Source organism: Podarcis erhardii, assembly GCF_964252035.2.
Source record: "Podarcis erhardii genome assembly, chromosome: 15".
NCBI lineage: Eukaryota > Metazoa > Chordata > Lepidosauria > Squamata > Lacertidae > Podarcis > Podarcis erhardii.
In genome coordinates this window covers 4,464,002-4,474,374 of record NC_138505.1, presented here as the reverse complement: position 1 = coordinate 4,474,374, position 10,373 = coordinate 4,464,002, and the positions used below count along the sequence as shown (strand labels likewise).

Sequence of the window (10,373 nt, the reverse complement as noted above, 5' to 3'; positions counted from 1 at the left end):
GCTGTTTTGTGTTACTTTTGTTATCTCGAGAATTGTACTGTTTCATTGTTTTAAGCTGTTTTTGTTAAGCAGGCTTGCACAGCATGATCCTAAAGAGGAAGGATATAAAATAAATGATGAATAAATCTCCAGCCCCCTTATGACCTGAATCACAGCTGTCAAGAGAAAAACAAAATGCCTGGGGAAGCGCCATAGCTCAGTGGGAGAGAATCCATTGTGCATGTAGGTTCCAGGTTCAATCCTTAGGTATGGGTAAGAAAGGCACCCTGCCTGAATTCCCTGGAGAGCTGCTGCCAGTCAGTGTAGACAATACTCAGCTAAGTAGACCAAAGGTCTGCCTCAGTATAAGGTAGCTTCCCATGTCTCTCTCAAAATTGGGGGGGGGGGGGAATGGGACAAAACCCTTCAGTCCAAAATGGGGAAAATCTACAGCTCTCCAGTTGTTATCAAACTCCCAACTCCCATCATCCTCCCAGACCACTAGCCATGCTGGCTGCAGGAGGACACGGGAATCTGAGCACATCTGGAGGGCCCCAGATGTTCCCCACCTCTGCTTTCGCATTTTTCACTATGTCAAGAGGAAGCATTTGGAGAGACAGCTTTCAAAAGCGATGAGGAAAGTCCACAACCCATCTGTACTTGCCCACTCTGGCTCTCTGGTTTGTTTCCCCACAGAAGACAAGGGCCTCCATTTAGGCAGATTTGTTCTAGGACACTCAGGAAGCACCATTCCATTGTGTTGGGGGGGGGGAATCCTCCCCACCTGAATGACAAAACAGCACCAGCAAAACAAGGCCTTAAGATGCAAAGTGATTGGGGGGGGGGGAGGAGCTGTGCTGCTGTTACAAATGGACCAAGTTTAGAGGCATGGGTTCAAAATCTGCCTTAGGCAAGGACAAAGTTTGGGGTGGGGGGCTGTTTAGCATCTGACCAAGTCATCTATGAAATTGAAGCTGCAGTTAATGACCCTCACAGGATCGTTTCCAAGGAGATGCACAGCCTGATCAGAAGCAAGATTATTCGCAACTTAAGCCCCACAGAGTTCAAAGGGGCTGAAGTGTATAGCAGGCTGCAGCTTTAGTTTAGAGACTAAAAACAAAGTTTGTGAGCCAGGAAGCTGGAGCTAGGAGCTCAGAGGACAAGGGGACAGAGTGAGGCTTAGGCGAGCCATATTTCTGAGCTGCACCCCTGGGTGTGGGATTTTGTCAGATTTTCCCACCTCCCCCCATCTATAAAAAGGTGGTTTAACATTATCCCACTGCATATGGAAGGTGTAAATCTTAACGTAACCAAGGCTGCAAAGAGCTTAGAAGCTGCCACCTTAAAAAAAAACAAACTCACTAGAAAGTTTAAACAGCGCCAGTCATATTTCCAAGTAAACATGTGGAAGGGTCAGTGGTCCAGAGCTGCAGAAAGCTTGAATTATATCATTTACTGAATTAAGAGTGCCGGTCTACAGACAGACGCACTGCAATTGGTTATTTTTGGCACATGACCTATTTCAAAGCAAAAGGAAAGGGCTGTCCAGCCCTGGTGGGTGTTCTCTATCCTCCCCCGCCCAACATCTAGACACAGACAATCCCCAAAAAGTGGCTTTTACTGGTAGGTGGGCAGGATGGAGAGAGAAGGGCAGACCAGACAAATTTTAACTTTTATCCATAAAGCCAGAGATAGGCAAAGAAACAGCCCTTGGATTCTATGTGGGCAGGATACCAAAAGGACACCATGAGGGTTGTACCCAAGGGACCAAAAACTGAACAGCTGATGCATTTTTAGCATGTTCATCCTGCCTTTCTAAAAAAATAATACTTGAGGCACCAAACAGAGATTGAAAGCACATCTGGAGGAGAGGGAGAAAGACCAGATTCAAAATTAAGGTGAAATTAAAAATATGAGACTTGAACAATAGCAGAAGAAAGTGCCTGATGAAAACGGAAACCTATCAGAAAGTGGCAAGTTTCAGCTGCCTGCAAAATGTGAGCTAGGAGAGTGTCTTTTGGCAGGATGTTCCACTGCCCTGGAGCCAGCACCAAAAAGGCTCTACTTAGTATGCCATACCAAGGAGGGTTGGGCTCAGAAGATGACCCCAAGCACCCGCTTAAAATCAACAGGTGTAGGGACTGATCAGCCCCCTTGATAGAAGACCAGCAACAATAACTTTGTGGTACCAGTGCTACAAAAATAAAAGAAGATGGCTGCACAACTTTCCCTGGCCTGTTTGACAAGTCTCACTTGCCAAAAATCTTACCCAACAAAGAAACACACCAGGAGCTGTGAGTGGTGTTGGAAGGCCTGATGTAGCCCTGAAGTGGTACATTTCAAAGGCCTACCACCATATTATCTGCTCATCCCTTGAGAACTTTGACTCCAGACTGATTCTTGTGTGAGAATGAGCTAGAGAGAAATTGTAACAAAATCAAGACTTTTCAAACCAGCTCTTCAGAGCAGCTCCCAGGAAATCAGCTGCTATGGGGTAGGGGAAATAATGCATTTGAAAGCGGGTGGGGACAGAGAGAAAAAATAAACTTCTTCTTTACTGTCTGAAAGTGTCCTGTTTGGAAGCAGCCAATAATACTCCATTTCAAATTTTCACTACTGAGGTGACATATCTATCTATCTTCTATCTCCAGGCTTTCTGACTTACACAGTTTTTACACTGCAGGTTTAAACTGCTGCCTTCTTTCTATATGTCATAGTGTTGTCTAAAAATAAAAAAATCTTATTCTTGCGGATATGAATGCTAATTAAATCCACACCCTATAATCACTCAGGGGGATTCAAGGTCTCATTCCTTCCTAAAGCATGGAATACAAAGAGGGAAACATACCATCCCCCGAAGTCCAATAAGGTGGTTGATGTTCAAAGGTTAAGAAATCTCCCTTTTCAGTTATCTCACCCATGTCCCTCCAAGATGTACACTTCAGCCCTGCAGCCTGTTGCTCTCTGATAGGAGAAGAAAGGTAAGAAGCTTCCCTCAGCACCGGTGGACTCCCACCCAGAGGAGTCCAGCAACCCAGCCTCTGAAGCCTGCCCACAACTCTGTGGCAACCAACTACACCACCCTTCTTCCGAAAAGACAGATCACACCTCCCCTTCATTTAATGACATCAAGGGAAAGGATGACTTATGCACATGCTCCCATTGACCCCGGCACTGCAACAGCAAAAACCCCTCACCCTAATTCAGGAAGTGGGCTGGACCCCACAGAAGGAGCGCCACCAGTTCCCATTCTGCTTTTGTCCGCCTCCCATCACCCACAAAAGGGTCTCAACTCCTCCTGGCATGCAAATAATACTACTCCAACTCCAGAAAAACACACACACACATGCATGAGCTCAGACTGCAAACGAGTCAGCCAGCTCCTTCCTTTAGAGAGTGCCCAGTGTCCACACAAGCTCCCTTGGGGAAACAGACTGGAAGTCACTGCCCCAAGGACCTCCCTGTGTCCCCTGCTCGCATTAACCTTCCCCACCCTCAAACGCTACGAACCTAAAAGATGCTGCCTTAAGACAGTCAGAAGCTTGGGTCTGTCTAGTTCAGTACTGTCTACGCTAACTGGTAGATCTCCAGGCTTTCCAGCAGGGACTGATGGGATCAAACATGGGACCTTCTACATGCAGAGAAGGTGCCCTACCAATGAGTGACAGTGCTACCCCACAACGCTTTTGCTAAACTGAAAAGGAAAACAGAAAGTAACTTTGAGGACTCAACCCGCAACCTCAAACCACCAACCACTTGCTTCTCCACGAGGGCCGTTCCTTGGGATCTACTGCCCAGAGAACTGCATACAACACAGGTTATACCACAGTCTCCACATCCACCATAAGGAAGGTCCCACTCCTTTCCTCCAGGAAAGGGGGATGGCCCCTCCTGAACACCCCCACCAAAGCAGGAACTTGTTTCCTTAAGCGACCCCACATCCCACACAAAAATATGTTCATTCCCAGAATCCTCTCTCCTTATGCCAAGAGGTGCAACCACTCACTCACCATATGCTCAGTGTCAGGCTCCCACTGCGCCCCTTTGGGAGATCCCTCTCCAAAACCCAGCACTCACCCCCAGTTACTGGAAGATCAAGGACCACCATGACAGCCCCTTTCTCAGGCAATGAGCCCCACACTGAAGGAGGCACTTCATTCATCAATGCAACACGACCCCCAGGATGCTCCACCCCAAAGAAGGGGATTCACTGCCTCCCCATTGCTCAGCAGAAAGGATCTGGTTCATTATATCACCCTATACACACCCGCCAATCCTAGGGACTCTGCCATCTCTAACCTTCCGTCTTTATTTAATTTTTATTTAATGGCAAGATTATACCTCCTATTCTCTGAAATCTGCCATTTTAGTATACGGTTGCAGTTTTAAACAAATTGTTGTTGAACTCTGCCTTCTCAGTGCTACTTGCAAGCAGGAAGGTATCTTTTCAATTAATGGAATCTGCCATGGGGTGGTGGAATATATCCCCCCCCCCACAACTCTTTGGAGCCTTCCCATACACCCCACATTCAAGGCCAACTCCAGTACTCTGAGAAATAAGAAAAAGGCCCTTCCACACCCCCCTCATTGATCGCTCCTCAAATAAAGGCTCCCCCTCCCCAAACCCATCACCCTTTTCCAGTGGCGTAGCGTGGGTTGTCAGCACCCGGGGCAAGGCAAGTAATTTGCGCCCCTAACCCCTAACCTGCTGCCGCTGCCAGCTTCTTCTTGCCGCTGCCTGGGCTGGGGTATTTACGGTAAGGTAGCCACGGCGGCGGCGGCGGCGGGTCCGTGTCAGGTGATCTGAGGCGAGTTGCCGCTGGCGCTGCCGCCCAAACGACGCCGCTTGCCCGGAGGAGGAGGAGGGCAGAAAGGCGAGGAAAATGCAACATGGCCCAGCAGCTGCTGCAGCGGCGGGGCTGTGAGGAGGGGCTGCCTGGCGCGCCCTCCGCGCCCCTGACGTGCGGGGACCGTGGCGAGCGCTGAGAGCCGCTGCCTGCCGGACGCCTTCAGCCCGGACGCGCGCACAGCTCATCGGTTCCGCGAGACATGGGGCTCTGCTACAGCCTGCGCCCGAGGCTCTTCGGCGACTCCGGAGGCGGCGAGCGCCCCCCCCCAGATGTTGCGCCCGGTGCGGCCGGCCCCCCCTGCACCCCCCACGCCACGCCACTGCCCTTTTCACCCCTAACGTGAAGCTCCGTCTCTAAATAAAACCCACAACCACCTTCCTTCCTCCCTCTTTGGAGGGAGTCTCATAACCCACCCCAAATATATATTCCCTCACAAGCAACATAAGACCCGCCGGCTATCTTGCCCCTTCTCCCCATTTCCTCTCATTTGCCCCCCCCCCAGGGCAGAAGTCACTTTTCACACACCCCGCAAACCCCTTCCCATAAGAAGCCCACAAAGTACCCCTCTTCCAAATCTTCCCCACTGAGTGCTGGGGGGGGGGAGAGAAGAAAGCTGCAGATTTTCTATTGTGGGGGGGGGATCTGAACCCCCAAATATACAAGGGGTGGGGGAGACTGACACCCCACTGTGAGTGGGGGGTCTCATTCATCTCCCCCACTCTAAACTGCCCCCCACTCATAGGGGGAGCCGGTCTCTTTCTTCTCCTCCTCCTGTAAATTGGGGGAGCTGAGACCCTACAATAAAACAGCTCCCCCCCCCGCCGAGACACCTGTGTGGGATTCATTTACCCCACATAGAGATGCAAAGCCCCCCCCAGCTTTCTATTCCCCCCTCCATGCAGCCCCCTTACTCACACGGGGGACTCAGAGGAACACATTTTAAGACCCCCTCCCCAAATATCCACCCTGTCCCCCCCCGAGAGGGAATTCCCCCCCCCAAACCAACGCTCCTCTCCGAGATTTAACACCCCCCCCCCGCCACAGAAATGGAGTCACAACCTCGCCCCTCACCTGAGGAAACGCCGCTGCTCCCCCCAGGCTCGGGCCCGGCCGACGCCATTTTACCGCTTCACCCTCCTTTCCGCCTCCTTTTCTTTTAAAAAAAAAAACAACTATTCCGTATTATTATCAATTTTTAAAAATGGTATTTTTTTCGCCGCCTCGCTTTGCCTCACGGCTGGAATCCTCTTTTTCTTGCTGCTTTCTCCACACCGCTCTTCATCATCATCATCATCATCCTCACACCACCCCCCGGCCTCTTCACTTGGTCTCGCCCGCCTCGCTTCGAGCCGCGACTGCGGGCCGCACCACCCGCGCGCTCCGAGGGGTTGCCACGCCTCCTCCCCCGACCCGTCTCCGATTTTTCACGTCCGCAACCCCCGCTTCCTCTCGTGGACCCGCCCAAACGGCGCCGGGGCAAACCAATGCACGCAAAGGGGAGGGTGGAGCGTCAGAGCGGCGGCAGGGCGAGATGGGGGGGGGGCCGGGAAGCTCTGCCTTGTTTATAACGGACCGCGGGTAAGGGGACCGGTACTGCGCATGCGCCAAGAGGGAAGTGGGCGGCCGAGGCTCTGGAGAAGGCAGCCATGCGTCGCGTGGGAGTGGGCGGGGCTCCACGGCATCTCAACGAGCGCTGGCCTAGTTGACGTTGCCATAGCAACGCCAGGCTGAGCTACCCCGGCCCCCTGAGGGATGCTACCTGATGCAGTTACACCGTTGCCATGGCAACGCGGCCTTGTTCAATCTGTGCAGTGGGTTGACCTCATCAGATGTGACACCACATCATATTATTATTATTATTATTATTATTATTATTATTATTATTATTATTATTATTATTATTATTAAAAATAGCAACAGAAACACTAATAAAGATTAACTACCTCCGCCACTACTATTGTATCAAAATTAGCTTCTGCATCCTGGCAAAAGAGCTTTATATAATCTCTGCCTCATGAAGGCCTCATCAAATGTGACACACCAGCGACATCACATCGTAGCCGGTGTCAGGATGAGATAGAAATGCAATAAAATAAATAACATTAGCAATGTGAATAAAAAAAATAGCACTGGCATTACAGCAAATTAACATGAGGCATTGGGTCTCTGGCATTGTTTAACACCATTTTAGTGGTGACAGAGGAATCCAGATCTAACTACTGTTCACTTTAGAACAAGCATGCAATATCTCTTCACTGCCCCTAGCTGCAGAATGCATTTGCTTTTATCTCGATTAGTAAGGATTATCGCCCTCTCCCCTTTTTTAAAAGCAGTACAGAGAGATTATCTGAAAGCCATTCCTTCTGTTGCTGTCCAGAGATCAGAGAAATGCTTCCATAGATATTTTACAGTCCAAAATCACCTAATGAAATCAAACCACTCCGTTTTACAATTGGCCTTCTACCCCAAGCCTTTGCAAGAAAAAGCAATATCTCCATACCATTTCCTTCCACCCTGATGAGTTTTACCTGAAGTTTAACAAACAGGTTAAAAGAAGTGTGTGGGTGTGTATGTGGAAAGTTCTGATTTCTATGTGGCTGTATTGTAGCTTACTATATAAAAGCAAGTCTCATTATCTTTAGCTCCACCTACTTTTCCCTCTGGCCCTGCCTGCTATTGACAGGTGGCCCCCAGAAGGCTGCCTCTGACAGAATATGGCCCTTGGCCTGAAAATGGTTCACATCACACCTGCATAAAATGGACCTAACTCTGCTGAGTTGTGCAATCTTTTCAAAATAATAATAATAATAATAATATTTTATTTATATCCAAAGCCAGGCTCAGAGCGGCTAACAACAGTAAAATAATACAACAAAGTCTATTTAAAGGAGGTGCTGTTCGGTGGAAGGCACAGATTCCTGTTTTGCTCCAGGCACAATTCTGAACAGGAACTGGAAGCGAGAGAAAACCCTTACCAGGAAGACTTGCATCACTTACGCAAGCTTGGTTCCCCTTTCGGTTTCAGACGGTGTTAAGAGGCTAACAATCCAAAGGCCAAACCAGCAGCTTAAACGACAAAGTGGAGGTCGCTGTGCTCAGTTTCATTGGGCAGCTGGCTCAGATCACATCAGATAAAATCTTGGCCAGCTTCCCAGAGGAGGAGGAAAGCTCAGCAGGGAAACTCCAGAGGCTTCCTGCTCATCATCACATTTTTAGGCCCTGGAATCACATAGACCTATAAAAACCAATAAACCTGGGGGGGGGGGGTTGATATAAATGGACCTGAATGGCAGCTTAATTCAAACTCTCTGACCTTTGCGGCATAATTAGGCTTCATAGCCCCCTTACAACTCAAAAGATCACCCGTAATCTTATACTCCCACCTGGGGGGAAGTTTCATTGACCCCATCAAAGCACATTTTGAAGTTCTTACTTACCCCCAGTGGTAAGCCGCCATGTTACACATTTCATTATAAACCAAATCCTGAAACTTTTCAAGTAAAATAGTCTACCATAAATGAAAGTACATGTCACATTGATCATGACCTCACCAACAAAGTGGTGACAATGTTGAAAACCTGTGATAATTTGACTAATAATAATAATATTTACACCCTGCCCATCTGGCCGGGTTTCCCCAGTCACTCTGGGTGGCTTACAACATATCTAAAAACTTTATTTAAACATTAGTCCTTAAACTTCCCTAAACACAGCTGCCTTCAGATGCCTTCTAAAAGTCAGATAGTTGTTTATTTATTTGACATCTGAAGGGAGCTTGTTCCACAGGGCGGGTACCACTACCGAGAAAGCCCTCTGCCTGGTTCCCTGTAACTTCATTTCTTGCAGTGTGTGATACCATCTATGAAGTAACGTCAGTGAAATTTCACACACAGAACTGGAAACTGATTTTAATTAATGAGTGGCCCCTATTTTGTCCCAGTCTTGATCTGAATTATATTGCCTGTATCCAGTGCTACTTTCCTAGAAAAAAGATGTTTTCTAGAAAAAAAGGTGCTCAGCATGAACACCTCCCTCATTCTCTTAGAATGGCAATGGCGCCCACCTGTGAGGTGCCAGAAATAAGTTCCAGCGAGTTCCAATGGAAAAAAAGCCTATTATCTGATTCCCAGACTTTCAACAGTGGTTCCACAGTACCATTAAGTTACATGCAGGGGGTTGGACTAGAATGATGATCATTGGGCAAGATGATCCAGTTCTCCACTGTTATGACTCTATGTACCAATACATGAAAAGCTAAAATGGTTCTTCAGCTCTGAGAATGAAGTCACCAGTGGAATGGAACCTCCATTCAAAGAGGCAGTCAACCTCTGGATATCAGTTGTGGGTGGAGGAAGAGGGCAAATTGCAGGACTTGTGGGCTTCCTGGAGGAATCCATTTCACCACTGCTGGTGGTGGGGTGGGGGTGGGTTAGCCTTCATTCAGCAGAGCAGCGCTGGCACTCTTGGAAGAGTCCACCTGCAGATACTAGCCACAAGAGGCAGATGAAACTTTTAAATTTTTATTAAATTTGATGTTAAATTCGTTACAATTTTTGAAGAGCAATAAACATTAATTGGTAAAAAAGAGAGGTGGATGAAACTTCCAAATGCAGAGCTGTTGCACTTCGGAGTGGTGTTGCTTCGCGGGCTACATGAACCTCTGACTGGTTTTGGAGATGGAACGTTGAATGGAAGTAGCCTTTAGTCAACCAAGCAAGTTTTATTCTTGCTATTCTCCTCACTATTATTTACACAGCACCATCTACAGTGGTACCTCAAGTTACACAAGCTTCAGGTTACAGACTCCACTAACCCAGAAATAGTACCTCAGGTTAAGAACTTTGCTTCAGGATGAGAACAGAAATTGTGCTCCAGCGGTGTGGCAGCAGCAGGAGGCCCCATTAGCTAAAGTGGTGCTTCAGGTTAAGAACAGTTTCAGGTTAAGAACGGACCTCCGGAACGAATTAAGTACTTAACCCAAGGTACCACTGTACATACTTAGGGACGCGGGTGGCGCTGTGGGTTAAACCACAGAGTCTAGGTCTTGCCGATCAGAAGGCTGGCGGTTCGAATCCCCATGATGGGGTGAGCTCCCGTTGCTTTGGCCCTGCTCCTGCCAACCTAGCAGTTCGAAAGCACAATGTGCAAGTAGATCAATAGGTACCGCTCCGGCGGGAAGGTAAACGGCGTTTCTGTGCGCTGCTCTGGTTTGCCAGAAGCGGCTTAGTCCTGCTGGCCACATGACCCGGAAGCTGTACGCCAGCTCCCTTGGCCAGTAAAGCGAGATGAGCGCCGCAACCCCAGAGTCGGCCACGACTGGACCTAATGGTCAGGGGTCCCTTTACCCTTTACCTTTATCTACATACTGACCACTTTGCAAAGGGCAGGGGATTAAGCAAATGCATGAAAAATAGTCCTATCAGAGCATGATTGCTAAATGAATTTCTAGTTTCTGCAAGGGCATTAATAAAAGGAGGGTGTCTTCTGAACACCCAGCTTTCAGCTCCTCCCCGGAAGCGTCTTATTGGAAAGATGCTGAATCCT

General features: G+C 48.5%; 1 protein-coding gene across 9 annotated transcripts in view; it reads right to left on the bottom strand.

The window, feature by feature from the left end:
- The window catches only part of PIP5K1A (phosphatidylinositol-4-phosphate 5-kinase type 1 alpha), a 45,042-nt gene extending 38,679 nt beyond the window's left edge, over window positions 1–6,363 (bottom strand). For 2 of the 9 annotated variants that reach the window (XR_014151229.1, XM_081840996.1), the window contains exon 1: window positions 2,828–2,952. Coding sequence is in view for 8 of the 9 variants with exons in the window: in XM_081840996.1 (XP_081697122.1) it covers window positions 2,828–2,900 (73 nt within the window). In the remaining variant the exon portion in view is untranslated. Of the gene's footprint in view, window positions 1–2,827; window positions 2,956–5,900 lie in introns of those variants that run through there. The other 7 variants (XM_081840994.1, XM_081840993.1, XM_081840999.1 and 4 more) reach the window with 6 other exon arrangements.
- Between the last annotated feature and the right edge of the window lie 4,010 nt (window positions 6,364–10,373).